General features: G+C 42.9%; 1 protein-coding gene across 1 annotated transcript in view; it reads left to right on the forward strand.

Moving 5' to 3' along the window:
• Positions 1-16620, forward strand: part of Tada2a (transcriptional adaptor 2A) — a 50217-nt gene that overhangs the window by 661 nt on the left and 32936 nt on the right. The window contains exons 2-4 of the mRNA XM_021176615.3: positions 1672-1782; positions 7575-7681; positions 10830-10889. Coding sequence (XP_021032274.1) covers positions 1758-1782; positions 7575-7681; positions 10830-10889 — 192 coding nt within the window. The 5' untranslated portion in view covers positions 1672-1757. The remainder of the gene's footprint in view (positions 1-1671; positions 1783-7574; positions 7682-10829; positions 10890-16620) is intronic.

Genomic DNA, 16620 nt, shown 5'->3' on the forward strand with positions numbered 1-16620 from the left:
CATTGTGCAAATACCCCAATCTTTAGCGCTTCATTTTCTTGGGGAAAACAGCCTATGTCAGGAGGTTGTTAGGATTCTAAGATATAGTCCCCGTACTAAGATTTCATTTAGTACCTGGCATATGCCTTTGTTAAATTTTTTTTTAATTAATTTTTTTTAGGCAGCCTCATGTATCTTGGGCTAACCTTGAACTTAATGTAGCCAAGAGTTTCCATGAACTCGTGATCCTACAGTCTGTACCTCTGGAGTACTGGGTTTACTTGCTCAATGGAGGTTGGAGTGTGAATATAAAGCATCCTTGCCAAAACACCCACAACTGAGCTACTGAGCCCACAACATTCTTCTTCAAAGATCAGTTTTCTTGGAAATATATAGAGTAAAACCTCACCCCTACCCAAAATAGCCAAAAGTTTGACCCTCAGCCTTCTTATCTAAGCATTGCATATAATTTGTATGTCAGTCCCCAAGTTAAAAATGTCAACGACAAAAACCTATTTCTGTTGGAGAGATGGGCTCAGCGGTTAAGAGCACTGAATGCTCTTCGAGAGGTCCTGAGTTCAAATCCCAGCTACCACATGGTGGCTCACAGCCATCTGTAATGGGATCTGATGCCTTCTGGTGGGTCTAAGGACAGCTACAGTGTACTCATATAAATAAAATAAATCTTTAAAAAAAAAAGGGGGGGGGCTGGAGAGATGGCTCAGCGGTTAAGAGCACTGACTGCTCTTCCGAAGGTCCTGAGTTCAATTCCCAGTAACCACATGGTGGCTCACAACCATCCGTAACGAGATCTGGCGCCTTCTTCTGGAGTATCTGAAGGCAGCTACAGTGTACTTACATATAATAATAAATCTTAAGAAAAAAAAAGAAAAACCTATTTCAGGAGAAATGAAGGTGAATTAGCCTTTTGTTTTGTTTTTGTTTGTTTGTTTCCCCGCCCCTCCCCCAGGGTTTCTCTGTGTAGTCCTAGCTCTGTAGACCAGGCTGGCCTTGAACTCAGAAATCCACCTGCTTCTGCCTCCCAAGTGCTGGGATTAAAGGTGTGTGCCACCACTACCTGGCTGAATTAGCCTTTTATAAAACTAACATTTATTTGTCCAGATTGTTATATGCTTTGTTTTGGCTTGGGTTTTCTTTCCTTTTTCCCCTTTAAGACAGGGTCTCTCTATGTCGCCCTGCCTGCCTGTCCTGGAGCTCACTCTGTAGAGCAGGCTCTGTGGCTCCTGAGTGCTGGGATCAGTGGTGTGCACCACCACTGGCCATTTCAAGCAGTCCAAGATAGCCAGGGATGACATTGAAGTCCTCCTGTTTGAAGGAGTAAGTTATTGATCCTTATATGTCGGGTAGGATTCCTTAGTTTCCAGTAATAAAATTCAATTTATTTTTTGAGACAGGGTCTCACTATGTAGCTGGCTCCGAACTCTCCATGTAGACCAGGCTGGCCTTGAACTCACAGAGACCTATTTTCTTTTGCTTCCTGGGTACTAGGATTAAAGGTGAATACTACCATACCAGCAAGTTCCAGGTTCTGTAAGGAGGCTGCACTTCACATTCTGTCAGCGAGGGGGGTCTGAGTGTTGTGGTTGGCAACCACACAGTTGCCGTGTCGGGTTGCCAAAATATGCTTTGGACTGGTTTTCTGATCTGTGTGCGTCTTCTCTTTGTTCATAGGGGATCGTGGGATTGTTTGGCAACGTCTGGCGTCTTGAAGAAACTCCACATCAAGGGAGATCAAGCAGCCATCAGTCAGCTAGAGGATGGACCGTTTGGGTTCCTTTAGCAGTAAGTACAGTGGGACAAGTCTCAAGTGACAATGAATAGCCACCTAAAGTAGAGGTTGATCAGGGAAGCAGCGCCTTTGATAATGCCTGAAGGAATTAGGAATAGCACATAAAAGTAAAGTCAGGCAAGACCGGTCTGTTGTTTGCCTACTGAATGTGGCACAGCTTCATCACTTTAGAAAAAAGCCAAGCTGAGTGAACCAGTCACCATATGGTTGATCAGAAAATAGACATGTTTATTTTGAACCCAGGGTCTCCTGTAGACTGGCTGGCCTGGAACTGGCTTTGTAGCTAAGGATGACCTTGAACTACTTATTCATCAAGTGCTGGGATTTCAGACTTGTACCATCATTGGATTTCAAAGAAATTAGAGATCACAAAATTGGGCAGTGCACACAACAGACACATACACACACGCACAGTCATAAAGTACGACCCAGAAGCGTTAGGATTTGGTTCCTGTCGTTGTATCAAAGGCGCTCTGCATTTTCCCTCCGTATATCCAGAAAGTTAGAATCTTGGACACGTCTAGTTCTATATTTTCATCTTACTAATGTTCCGAGTGTAAACGGAAAGTATTCCCACCTCTTGTCTTTCAAGACAAGGTTTCTCTGTGGGACTGAGGCTGTCCTGGAACTCTGTAGATCAGGCTGGCTTCTGCTTGGTAACATGTCTGCCTCAGCCTCCCAAGTCCAGGATTAAAGGCCACTCCCTCCCTGCTATTTCCACCCTTTAAAACAATTGTTAGGGCCTCTCCTTTAATCCCAGCACTCAGGAGGCATAGGGTAGGCGATCATTGTGAGTTCAAGACCAGTCTGATCCACATAATGAGTTCCAGTCAAGCCTGGCCTACATACTGAGATCCTGCCTAAAAAATAAACAAGCAAGAAAACCCCACAAATAATAATAATGATTTGTAGCTTCATTTCTCTATTCCTAAATTCCCCTCCAAATGAGCTGTGCTGTATTCTTCCCTGTCCTGTTTGCCCCAGTCATTGCTGCAAAGGCTCAGGCTTGCAATTGTGTTCTCACCTGGAGTGAGAAGTTACATATTAGTGTCGTTTTCATTTTTATTTCTCCTTAGGAGCAAAGGTAGATAATCATCCCCCTGTTGAAGACCATTTTTGTCTCTCCCCTTCCCTTCCCAACTCTGAATTCTCACTTTGCTGCTGAGGCTGGTTTCAAGGTCAGAATTTTTTTTTTTGCCCCCAAGTTCAGATTCTTAAATGAGTCTCTCAGCCTCATCGTCCCAGTACTCAGGACTCTAGGAATGCACCACTCACTGTTCCTGGCTTTGTTTTGTTCTGTTTGGCTTTTTTGAGGCAGGGTCTTATTGTATAGCCCTGGTTGACATAGAACTTGATCTGTAGCTTAGGCAGGACTTGAAGGTCTCCCTAAGCTCCCCCAGGATTTACAAGTGTGGTCCACAACAACCATGTGGTTCTTCCGTTTTATGTCTTCCTTTGATGGTGTGACTCAAACTTGGGGCCTCAGGAATATCTTTAGAGAATAAGAATTTCAGTTGCTAGAGAGAGGCTCAGTGGTTAAGATCACTGACTGCTCTTCCAGAGGGCCTGAGTTCAATCACCATTACCTACAGGAGGGCTCACAATTATATATAACTCCAATCTCAGGGGACCAGACACCCCTTGGTTTCCACAAGTATTGCATGTGCATGCTATATGAACATTGAGGTAACCAGAACACTCGTACTGATAAAAATCAAGATTAAAAATTAAAGAAGAATTTCAACTTTTTTCTCCCATGAGTTTGCAAATACTTTCCAGTTTACTTTCTTTTTCGACTTTGTGTATAATGTTTTTGCTTTGTAAAGATTTATTTTATGTGTCTGTGTGTTTGTCTCTGAGTTTATTTGTATTACATGTTTACAGGCACCCGTGAAGGCTGTAAAAGGATTTGGGATCACCTGAAACTGGAGTTACAGATTTGTGGGTACTGGGAACCGAACCCCGGTCTTCTGTGAGAGTAGTAAACATTCTTAAGCACTGAGCCATTCTAACCCTGTTTATAGTAGTTTTGCTTGTAAGATTTATTTTTATTTCATTTTTAAATTTTTATTATTTTATGTGTATGAGTGTTTTGTCTTCTCATATGTCTGCTGCACATGCATACGGATGCCTTTCGAGGCCAAAAGAGGGAGTAACAGATGGTGTGAGCTGCCGTGTGGATGTTGGGAATCGGACCCTGATTCTCTGGAAGAACAGCCACTACTGTTAACTGCTGAGCTATTTCTCCAACCCCAAAGATTTATTTTTTAATAGTTTGTGTATGTTTCGTGTGTGTGTGTGTGTAAGTTCGTACATGTGTGTGCAGGTGTCTGAGGAAGCCAGAAGAAAGTGTCAAGACCCCATGAAACTTATGTCACAGGCTGTTGTAGGAACCTCTATATGCTCTGAACCTCTGAGCCTTCTCTCCAGCCCACTTATAGTATTTTTATTGACTTACCCACATATTTTGTTTTTGTGTTTTCTGGGCAAGGTTTCTCTGTGTAACCCTGACTGTCCTGGAACTCACTCTGTAGACAAGGCTGGCCTCAAATTCACGTCTCTGCCTTCTAAGTTCTGGCACTAAAGGCACACACCACTATCAGCTGACCAATTTAGTAATATTCTTATAAAATTTATTTTTTTCTGAATTTTTAATTTATTTTTGTTGTTTTTAATTATGTGTGTATTGATATAGTGAGTGTGGGTATGGAGGCCCAGGCAGAGGTGTCAGATCCCCCACAGTGGTTGGGAGTTACATACTCTATGGAACATTCATGCCTACACGTATACACAAAGTGAGTAAATAATTGTAATCAAAGTAAATAAACCCTCAAAATCCTTGATCAGTCCCTTTGTGTACTCAATAAGTCCAGTTTTAGGAAATACGTGGAGAGAGAAATGTGAAGTGGTGTGTGTGTGTGTGTGTGTGTGTGTGTGTATCAAAGATACTGATAAAGTAACAAAATGTAAATGTCATAAATGCGTACAGAGCCACTAGTAGAGAACTGGTTAGATTAATTCTCAACCTTTTAGACCAAATTATATTCATTTTATATTTTTTAAGTCTCTGATTAGTTGAAAATGGAATAGGTAGGTACATGATTTCAAAAATAAAAATAATTCCATAATATGTGGAGTAATTTATAATGAAACAATATAGTTTATAGTAAAATAGCAAGTGTATCCAGAAGTTTTAAAGATATTATTGCTGCTAGAGCGATGGCACATACTTGTAATCCCAGCACTTGGGAGACTGAGGCAGAAGGATTGCCTCCAGTTAAAGGGATAAATTGAGTTAGAGAATTCAATCTCGACATAAAAATATGGGGGTGGAAGGATGGGGGCAGTACATTAAAGCTGTAGGAGACATCATGATGACATAAGCAGTCAGCTACTTACCCATAGGTTGGATCTCGGCATCTTACCATGAGAAACAGGATAAATCAGGCTGCTAGTGACTAAGAAATGTTACAGGTCTTAGTAACACCTGGTCAGGTTCTAAATAAGGCAGAGGAAGACCTCCTCTTGAACTGTGTACAGAATAAGGCAGAGGAAGACCTCCTCTTGAACTGTGTACAGTTGTATTAGAGTACTCAAATATACTAAAACTTAACTTTCGTTCAGACAGGATCTCACTAAGTAGCTCTGGCTGTTGTGGATCTCATAAAAATCTACCTGCTTGTCTTCTGAATGCTGAGATTAAAGGCATTCACCACCATACCCTGCAGGCATTGAGGCTGGGGCCATAACTCAGTGAGCACTGTTACAAACCTGTTTGACTAGCATGTACAAGGTCCTGGGTCAGATCTCCCAACACTGTCGAAAAGAAATAGTTTTAGCATGTAATATAGAAATAGGTTCTAGGGATTGTAATTGTGAGCTTTGTTTTTCTATCTCATTGAATATTTAATGAAATACTTGAAAGTTGCTTAAGGACGGGAGTCAGGGCTTTTGGTTTGGTTTGGTTTGGTTTGGTTTGCTGTGTAGGAAGGACATCTTCAGCACTTAACATCTAGAATCCCAGTTCCTATCTGCAAAATGTTCTTAGTGCATCCTTCTCACCGTAGCAGCAAAAATCTGCCTTCGTAGATTTCCAAAATCTCTCCTGGGGGGGGGTAGTTCAGAACCATCAGGTTAGTTAATTGATGAAATGAACTATTAAAAAGGATAGAAAAGGGTCAGTAAGATGGCTCAAGCCTGAGGACTTGAGTTCAATTCCTGTAACCCACATGCTGGAAGAAGAAAACTGACTCCCAAAAGTTGTCCTCTGACCTCCATATGCTGCAGCACACATGCACACACACACAGACACACACAAATGTAAATATAAATAAATAATAAAATGTAATAAAAAAAAAGTTAGGGAAGCTCTATTGTGATGATATAGAACCACTTGAACCTAGGAGTTCAGGGCCAGTTTTGACAACTTAAAACCTGTCTCTTAAAAATAAAAATAAAGCAAGAGTTCAGGGGGTGGTGATTTGGGAAAGATTGGCATCTGGGGCTGGGAAAGATTGGCATCTGTGGCTGGAGAGATGGCTCGTCACTTAAGGTGTTCTGTCCTTTTTTTTTTTTTTTTTTTTTTTTTTGGTTTTTCGAGTCAGGGTTTCTCTGTGTAGCCCTGGTTGACCTGGAACTCACTTTGTAGACCAGGCTGGCCTCGAACTCAGAAATCCGTCTGCCTCTGCCTCCCAAGTACTGGGATTAAAGGCGTGTGCCACCACTGCCCACAGGTATTCTGTTCTTGTAGGGGTCAAGCAGACATATGGCCTGTAAGTCCAGCTCCAGGGGATCTGACACCCTCTTCTGGCTTCCATTGGCACCTGTACTCAAATGCATGTGTCACACACAGACATACAAATAGACATAATTTTCTTAACCGACATCTAGCACTTAGTATTTTAATTTTTATCAGAAGTGGTAGATGGTCAATGCCTGTAATCCCTTCACTTTGGAGGCAGAAGCAGGCAGATGAGGAGTTGAAGGTCCTAGTTGGGGACCAGCCCCTATCAGTTTTCTCTGTCTTCATTGCAAAGCAAGCGGCTGTCAGTGCCGCAGAAAGTGTTTCCTAGCTTTATGGAGGAAAGTGCTATGACAGAGTCTGATAGCTTAACAAAGTAAGTCCCTTCTTCTCCCTTCCAAGCCTTTGTCTCACATTCCCATGGGCAATCACAGAACAATAGGTTGCTCTGACTTCAGAGAGGCAGGATTTAGGGCAACCTGGAACAATGGCATCTGTAGTCTTAGGGCTTTGGAGAATTTACATGCGCCCTTTGCCTTCATCGTTCAGAACAAGAGCAGGCCTGTTTACAACGGTTTGCCTTCTCCTTGGTATCTCAAGTCTAGACACCAAGCTTAAATCTCAAATTGGGATTCCTCCAACTTGTTAAGAAAAGAATATGAAGTTGCCGAGAAGTTGAAAGACCAGGGCAGTGACTGCCTGTGTGCTGCTCTTAGGTAGAACAACCGTTGACCTTTTGTCTGGTTTGCTTTTGTGTGTGTGCTGAATAGGGAACGTGCTCAGTTCTCTTTCCCTTGTGGCAAAGTAGGATCTGTAAATTGTTAAAACTTCTAAGTTTCCCTTCTCTGCCCCGAGCATCTCTGCCTGGTGTTTGAAGCGATAGGTTCACTGGAGGAAGCACCATGCTGCCTTCTGTGCAGTAGACAGAGTGATTCTTGTTTGTGTGTGCAGTGAACTCATTTCACTACTGTGTGTTTGTCCATGCAGTCAGGCTGCAGCCATTCGTAGAGTGTTAAGCTCATGTTTGTTTTCTGTGTGTTCCAGATGACCCGTCTGATAAGCCGCCCTGCAGAGGCTGCTCCTCCTACCTCACGGAACCTTACATTAAATGTGCTGAATGTGGGCCCCCTCCTTTCTTCCTGTGTTTGCAGGTAACTCCCCCGGGAGAGGGTTTCTCTCCTGGTCTGTTTTGTGGATACAGTAACTTAGAGTAACTCGGGAGCTTAGGACCACCATGCACGAGCTCTCTTGCTACAGGTAGTCTTCCCTGCGGACTTTACCAGGAAGGTCGGGAACGGATGGGTGAGACAGACAGGACTGTTCCAGACGGCAGCTCATCTTAATGCTGACCATCTTCCCAAGAAACCTGAAAAATTTCCATAACAGGAGTCAGAGCTGGCAGGCTGTTCCTTTTTTGTTTGTTTGTTTTTTTGGTTTTTCGAGACAGGGTTTCTCTGTGTAGCGTTGGCTGTCCTGGTACTCTGTAGAGCAGGCTGACCTTGAACTTAGAGATCTGCCTGTCTCTGGCACAGAAATGGCATCTACATGAGTACTGGGATTCTAATATATACTCTTACTACAGCTGAAAGAGGATCACATTTTTACATTTTAACATCTCTGAAACTGGATGCTGTTTGTGTGCACGTGTGTTTGTAGGTGCACTCAGCTATGCACACCCTTATGAAAGCCACAATTAGGTGTCTTCCTCTATCGCTCTCCACTGTATTTTTTGGGACAGCGTCTCTCACTAAACCTAGAGTTTGTCATTTAGCTAGTCTGCCTGACTAACAAACCCCCAAGCTCCCCCAAACTTCCCCTACCTCCTCCATGTCCTCCTCAGCATGGGGTTACAGGCGAATGCTACCATGCCCAGGTTTTACACAGATGCTGGGGATTCAAACTCAGGTCCTCGAGCTTGCACAGCAAACTCTGTGCGATCTCTGGAATGCTTCCTAAAATCAAGTGTCTTAGACTGGGTAAGCCCTGCTAATCCCAACAAGCAAATGATTTAGGCGTTCTTTGGCTGAGTTTCATCTGTAAAATGGAGATATTGACTTACTTCTCAGTGCTGTAGTGATGATTTAGGGCTGATTCAAGTGAGGTACTCAAAGTAGCACCTGGCACCCCTAACCAGTATTACTCCTAATATAGCCCACAAAACACTTGGTTCACTTGTCAACTACACAAAGACTACTCTAGCTAGTTAAACAGTGAGGTCAAAAGGAACAGCCAAGGGCTACACAGAGAAACCCTGTCTCGAAAAACCAAAAAAAAAAAGTTCCTGCCCGGTGTAGTGGTGCACGCCTTTAATCCCAGCACTTGGGAGGCAGAGGCAGGCGGATTTCTGAGTTCGAGGCCAGTGGAGAGCGATAGAGGAAGACACCTAATTGTGGCTTTCATAAGGGTGTGCATAGCTGAGTGCACCTACAAACACGTGCACACAAACAGCATCCAGTTTCAGAGATGTTAAAATGTAAAAATGTGATCCTCTTTCAGCTGTAGTAAGAGAATTAGAATCCCAGTACTCATGTAGATGCCATTTCTGTGCCAGAGACAGGGAGATCTCTAAGTTCAAGATACCCTGTCTTGAAAAAAAAATTTTTTTAAATTAAAAAAAAAAAAAGATTATGTACTGGGCATGGGGTGAACTCTGGAAGAATGGACAGGAGGAGAGAAAATGAAGCCAGCATGGACTACATAGCACAGTTCTTCTCAGTATACCAAAAACAAGAGAAAAAACAAACAAACCCCAAAACAATGGCTTTATGAGTACAGTATATCAGCCGGGCGTGGTGGCGCACGTCTTTAATCCTAGCACCTGAGAGTCAGAAGCAGGTGGATTTCTGAGTTCGAGGCCAGCTACAAAGTGAGTGCCAGGACAGCCAGGGCTATATAGATAAACCCTGTCTTGGAAAAAAAAAAAAAGACTCCAGTATATCCATCAGGTTGGTAGTGGCAGTAAAGGCCTGTAATTTCAGAACTTGGAAAGAGAGAGAGGAACAGGACTTCAAGGCCAGACTGGACTACTTGAAGTACTTGACTTCTTGCCTCAAATAAGACAAACAAACAAACAAAAACATCAGAGCATCTTCAAACCATCTGTCTTGTATTATTTTATTTACTTTTGGTGTTTTTTCCCTTGCTCAAGTTTATGTGTAAAAACAGCATAGGACACTGGTCATCTGCAGATGGTGTGTAGTTGGTGTGTCCTAGACTCCAGCTGTCTTCACATTGGCAGGAACCTTTTCTGTGGGGCCTTCACAGGGTCCTGGGCACCTTTGGGAGTCTGAGCTAGAGCCAAAGCCTAGGCCTGGGTTTGAACCTTAGGCTTTGGTTGGCAGTGCCTATGCCCCTTGGCCATGTAGCTTTGATCCACTTCCCAAGCTTGGGGTGAGCGATGAAAGCCAGATGGCTGAGTTTGCAGCTGGGGCTCTTTGACATCTTGGGCTTGATGGCCTGAGGCTTCACGAGGGCCTTGATGGCCTTTGTGAGTACACTCACTGCCTTTGCATTGTTGGCCTGCGTCTTTTTTTAGGCCGTTTTTGTTGTGCTTCTTGGCAAAGCTCATGTTCCACAGGAGCTTGTGGTCAACCCTCTTAAGAGAGATTTGTATCTTTGTGACCAGGGTTACTTGATGCCTTTTCTGTGCCATTTGTGGGACTGGTTGTGTGTGGTTTGGATCTTGGACTTAACCATGTCTGCACGGTAACTTGGCTCCCGCAGCACCTGGGACCAGGAGAGAAAGAACTGCTTTTGGTGTTTTAAGACAGGGTCTCTACATAGTCCTAGCTATCCTGGAACTCCCTGTGTATGTAGATCAGTCTGGCCCCAAACTTGGAAAGATCCTCCTGCCTCTGCCTCCCGAAATCTGGGATTAAAGGCATATGTTACCATGCCTGGCTTTCATTTTTATTTTTAAGATTTATTTATTTATGTCTGTATGTGTTTATTTATTTAATGTCTATGAGTTCAATGTATCATCGGATCCCATTACAGATGGTTGTGAGCCACCATGTAGCTGCTGGGAATTGAACTCAGGACCTCTAGAAGAGCAGTCAAATGCTTCGCTAAGCCCCTTATTTTAATTTTTAAAAGCATGGTCTCTAGCACACCTAGAACTGGCTGTGAAGCTGAGTGAGGCTGACCTTGAACTCTTGATTCTTTGAGCTCCTTCCAAGTGCTGGGGTTGAATCTGGTGCTGTATGTGCAAGTGCCCTACACCTGAGCCTCATCCCCGGCCCTAAGGAAGTACTTTCTTAAAGTAGCTTTTAGTAATTTAACTTTTTCTCTTCTTCACAGTGTTTCACTCGAGGATTTGAGTACAAGAAACATCAGAGTGATCATACTTACGAAATAATGGTAATGGTGACATTGATGGAAACTTTCATTCCTCTGTTAAGTATTTAGACTAAGAACTAAGTTTCCTTCCCCATGTGTCTCTGTCCTTTTTCTCTTCTGAATTTGATAATTATTTAGTAGCCTTTTTAGTTCTTTGCAAACTATTAAAACATTTAAATATAAAAATGACTGGAGAGATGGCTCAGCAGTTAAGAGCACTGGTTGTTCTTCCAGACAACCTGAGTTCAATTCCCAGGACCCACATGGTAGCTCACATCTGTCTGTCACTCCAGTTCCAGAGGATCTGATACCCTCATACAGAACTGCAGGCAAAATACCAATGCACATGAAGTTAAAAAAAAAAAAAAAGGCCCACTATATTAAATAAAGAAGCCTGTTAGAATCAGTAAACAAATAAATAAATAATAGCTTAACATAGCTGAGCAATGTGGCTCTTGCCTGTGACTCCAGCGTTTAAGAGGATTGTCATGAGTTCAAGGCGAGTGAAGGATACAGTGTGAAGCCCTGTGTGGTGTTTTACATGAGACTGGCCCCATGCCTTTGAGTATTTCATCTCCATTTGGTAGCTATTAGGGAAGTAACTTCTGTGGCTGTGATGAAACACCATGACCAAGGCAACTTATACAAGGAAGGGTTTATTTGGGGTTAACAGTTTTACAGGAATAGGAGTCCATCCATCAAGTTGAGCATAGCTCTAGGCAGGCAGGCCTGGCACAGAAGTTACAGCTGAGAACTCATATCCTGGTCCACAGACAAGAAGCAGAGAGATGGGGATGACAGGAGACTTTTGAAACCTTGTGCCCATCTCCAGTGACAAACCTCTTCCAACAAAGGCCATGCCTTCTATTCCTTCCCAAACAGCCGCCAAATAGGTACTAAGTATTCAGATGCCTGAGACTTAAGGGACTCATTTTCTTTTTTTCTTTCTTTTTTTTTTTTTTTGTTTGTTTTGTTTTGTTTTTTGTTTTTTCGAAACAGGGTTTCTCTGTGTAGCCTTGGCTGTCCTGGAACTCACTTTGTAGACCAGGCTGGCCTCGAACTCAGAAATCTGCCTGCCTCTGCCTCCTGAGTGCTGGGATTAAAGGCGCACTACCCCTGGTTAAGGGACTCATTTTTCATTCAAACTACTATACCCTGTCTCAACAAACCAACAAATAATAGGGCTGGAAATATGGCTGTCAGTTTTGAGTGCCAGCTGTTCTTGAGGACTGGAATTCAGTTCTCAGCACTGATTATGGGCAACACGACTCCCTATAACTGCAGCTCTAGGGAAACCTGATACCGACTTTACTGAATACCCTCTCCTGGACTCCATAGACACCTCATTCATATGTGCACAGGAGTGTGTGTACATGCGTGTGTGCGTGTGCGCACGTGCGCATGGACATACGCATACACACACACACACACACACACACCATCATTAAAAATAAAATAAATCTTAAAAAAAAAATCAAAGAAGATAAGAATTTGAAGAGATAAACTGGTTAATAGGCCAGAAAAGACTTGACTCCAATTGAGTAATGGCATTTACACCTTTAAAGAAAGAGTTCTGCCACTCTTCCAGCCCTGGCCAGTTCAGTAAGCCAACATGGATAATCAGGTGTGCTCCACAGGTCTATGTTCTGTGTTAAAATAGTTATGTCTGTGGGCTGGAGAGATGGCTCAGTAGTAGTGAAGAGCATTGGTTGCTTTTCCAGAGGTCCTGGGTTCAATTCCCAGCAGCCACATGGTGGCTCACAATCATATATAATAGGATCTGATGCCCTCTTCTGGCACACAGGTGTAAATGCAGATAGAGCATTCATATACATAAATAAATGTTTAAAAAAATGTTTTAAAAACGGAAAAAAAAATAGTTTTGTCTGGATCCTGGGGAATCTAGCTCAGTGGCAGAGCCCATCTCTAGTGTACCCCAGACTTTGGATTTGATCTCTGGCACTTCAGGGGAAGTTCTGTGTTTTCAGAGCACTTAAAACAACTAAAACAAGTTTTCGATACAGCCTCTGGCACAGTTTTCTTTCAGTAGTAATTCCATAGTATAGATTAACCATTCAGCACTGTATTCGTTTTCTACAGTTGCTGTTATAAATTATGAAAAATTAAGTGGCTTAAGACAGCCCAGTTTTATTCTTGCACAGGTCAGCAGAGCAGTGGGCTTACTGGTTTGTGGCAGGTCTTGAGAGGCTTCAATTGGGGTTTTTGGCCGGCCTGGGCGTTTGTTATCTTGACACCTGGGAGGAGAGTTAGTCTTGGTTCATTCGGGTCATTGGTGGAATTTACTGTTTCCTTATGGGCTAGCTGGCTATTGGCCAGAGTTCTTGGCGTTGAGAGGCTGCCTGGCTTCTAGCCCCCCCTTTGCCATCTCCAAAGCCACCGACGCTGGGAGTCCTGAGGCTGCTGCTGAAGTGCCTGAGCCTTGCCCTGCTGCTTTATCTGCTTACTCTCATTCTGCTGCCTTCCTTTACTGCTTATAAGAAGTTTTACGTTTTTTCATAATTTATTTTATTTTGTGTGCCATGCAGTGCCTGGTGCTCCTGGAGGTCAGAAGAGGATGTCAAATCCTCTGGACAGTTGTGAACCACAGTATGGATTCTGGGAATTGAACCCAGGTCCTCAGGAAGATAGCCAATGTTCTTAACTACTAAACCATCTCTCCAGCTCCTCTCTAATACCTTTAAGGACTTGTATGATTTCATTGGGCTCACCTGGATAAACTAGACTTGTCTCTACTATGCTAGTTGATAGTAATTTTAATTCCATATGCAGAATCTTTAATTTTAAATAATTTTACCTGCAGCACCTAGTGCATGGTTAAAGAAGAGACAGAAATTTTGGAAGAAATACAGAATATGTTTAGAATTCTGCCTACTATGTAATTCACAACACATTTATGTGTGTTTTTTAAAAGATTAGAAAGAAGCTGGGCATGGTAGTGCATGCCTTTAATCCCAGCATTTAGGAGGCTGAGGCAGGTGGCTCTGTGAGTTTGAGACCAGCCTGATTTACATATTGAGCTCCAAGCCAGAGTCCTAGGTTCCATCCTTACTGCCACATAAAACCAGACATAGTGGTACACAGAAAGGACCTGGGAACACTTGGAAAATTAAGCCAGAATGACCAGTAGTCAAAGGGATTTCTCATTTTCTACATGGGAAATTTAAGGCTAGCCAGGGATACATAGGACCCTGTTTCAAAAGTAAAATAAAACAGAAAGAAAATCGACATGAATTTGATCATTTGTTGGCTCCTGCTACTGTACCTGTACCTTCAATACTGGGAGTCATGTTCTGGACTATAATCAATTAGTCAAAGAAAAGCAACTTAGAATTTTGGGAGAGCAACTAGCTGCCTTCCCTTACACGTTCCAGTCTCTCCTTTTAAAAATATTTATTTTTACCGGGCGTGGTGGCACACGTCTTTAATCCCAGCACTCAGGAGGCAAAGGCAGGCGGATTTCTGAGTTCGAGGCCAGCCTAGTCTACAGAGTGAGTTCCAGGACAGCCAGGGCTACACAGAGAAACCCTGTCTCGAAAAAACCAAAACCAAAAAAAAAATTTATTTTTATTATTTTTAATTATGTGTCGGTGTGTGTACTTGCATGTGGGTATGTGCATGTGGGTATGTGCATGTGAGTTCAGATGCCAGCTTAGGCCAGAGACATCTGATCATTTGGAGCTGGAATTACAGTTGTGAGGCACTTGACATGGGTTCTGGTGCCCAAGCTCAGGCCCTTGGGAAGAGTAGCATGTGCTCCTCAGGCAGGCCTTTCTCCAGCCTGCAGTCTCTTTAACTTCTAAGGTTTTTGATATAGGGTCTCATGTAGCTCAGGCTGGCCTCACACTTGTCATGTAGCCAAGGATGGCCTTGAATCTCCGCTTTCTATCTACCTCCTCCAAGGGTATCTCGTATTCACTGATTGGAGCAATAACCAAAATGTTCCCCCTTTTGTCAACTGCCCATTGAATGAAGGGTTGTAAAGTCAGTCAGCAGCTTCGGATTTGAGTTCATTTCACCAAAGTTACTATATCTTCAGAAAATTGATTAATGTTTTCAAATGCACATAAGAACGTCTAGACTCAGATTTTGTTATTTATTTTATTTATTTTTATGGTGCATGGTTTGGATCACATGCTACTACTGAGCTATGTCTCAATTTATTCATTTGAAATGGTAAAATAACCCTTATGAGGTAATTTTATGGCTTGGGTAGATTGTAGCCTTGGTCAGCCACTGGAGGAAAGCTATTCTGGTCGCCACGTCTTCCACACAATGCTAAAAACACTGTCTCACTTTAGCCAAGTCCTCCTAGTTCTTATTACATCATCCCTCCTCACATGCCCGGCACCCATACAAACACCTTTCAGCGCTCTGGAGACTTCTGGGACTTCTGGGAGCCTCTGGAGACTTCTGAAACTCCCTAGCTTTTATTAGCCAATCTTAACTATTCCAACAGATCTTTCCGTCTGTAGAAGTGATGACCGGCTTTTGGCTTTCTACCCTCTAAGCCTCTAAATTCTTGACTCCTTGCAGCGTGAAGCATCTGACAGCTTTAAATGGTCTCAGTACTTTTTTCATCTCACAGTGCTGCGTTTTCGGGCGTTACTCATGCTGTGGTGGGTGGTGCATTAGTAGATTTCTGAATTCTGTAGCTATTTCTGTCTTATAACTCTTAGGACATTGAGCAAGAGAAGGCAGCTCCTCTACCACACCCTTTATGACAGTAACTCTTAAACTCTATTACCTGGGAGCTTCATAGAACTGTAGATTTCTAGGTCCCATTGTTAGAAAGTCAGACCCAACGTTGGGTCAAGGGTTTGAATAACATTGAACCTGAAGGAGGAGGAGGAGGAGGAGGAGGAAGAAGAAGAAGACAAAGAAGATGCCTCCACTGCCGCCCTCCTCCCCCTCTTTTTCTTCAAGTTCAGTGTTATTCAGAAAAGACATTTTTTCCTTCTATAATGTGGAAAGTTTGGATTAGAACATAAGTTGGCAAGGGGTAATTAATGTTCAAAAATGACAGGCCTTGTAACTGATGTGTGACTTTTCATACTTACATATCTTTAAGGTGCTTGCCAGGTTGAATGTAATTAATATGAGTTTAATATACGCATGGACTCTGAAATTTCTCTGTCAGGTCTCATGATAAGCTCATATGGTAGACTTAGATCAAAATATGTTGCTTGTGGTTTTACTAATAGGACAGATTATATAGTCACCAACAGAAGCTGTGACAAGTTGTAAATGCCTATGGAATCAAAAAAGCTCTTATATTATTTTCTTGTTTGACTTTTATCGTGGAAGTTTCAGATATACACGAAAGCGAGCAGTGCTTAGGTTTTTATTTTATAGTTGCTCCCTGAAAACTTTGTGGCTTAAACTAGAAACTGCTTTTTTTTCCTCCCACAATTGCTGTGGCTCAGGAACTCAGACGAGGCCCAGAGCAGTTGGTCCTCAGCTCTGCATCCTGGGCTCATGAGTTCCAAGTGCCTTTCCATAGTCCTCTGGCACCTCATCACGAGGGCTGCCTTTTACTCTCCTAACTGCCACTCCACCCAAGACCTGGTTGTGCTGAGTTGTCTCCAGGCCACAGCCTCTCTGCGTCTTCACCACCATGATAGCTTGTTTACTTGGAGGCTCAATATAAAAATAGAAGCTATTAAGCCCAGCCCATGTTAAGAGGATTCTGGGTTTATCAGTAGGAAATACTGAAACCATGTACCTCGTAGAG

The sequence above is a fragment of the Mus caroli genome, unplaced genomic scaffold (assembly GCF_978045245.1).
Source record: "Mus caroli unplaced genomic scaffold, Mus_caroli_1 scaffold_13, whole genome shotgun sequence".
Classification (NCBI taxonomy): Eukaryota; Metazoa; Chordata; class Mammalia; order Rodentia; family Muridae; genus Mus; species Mus caroli.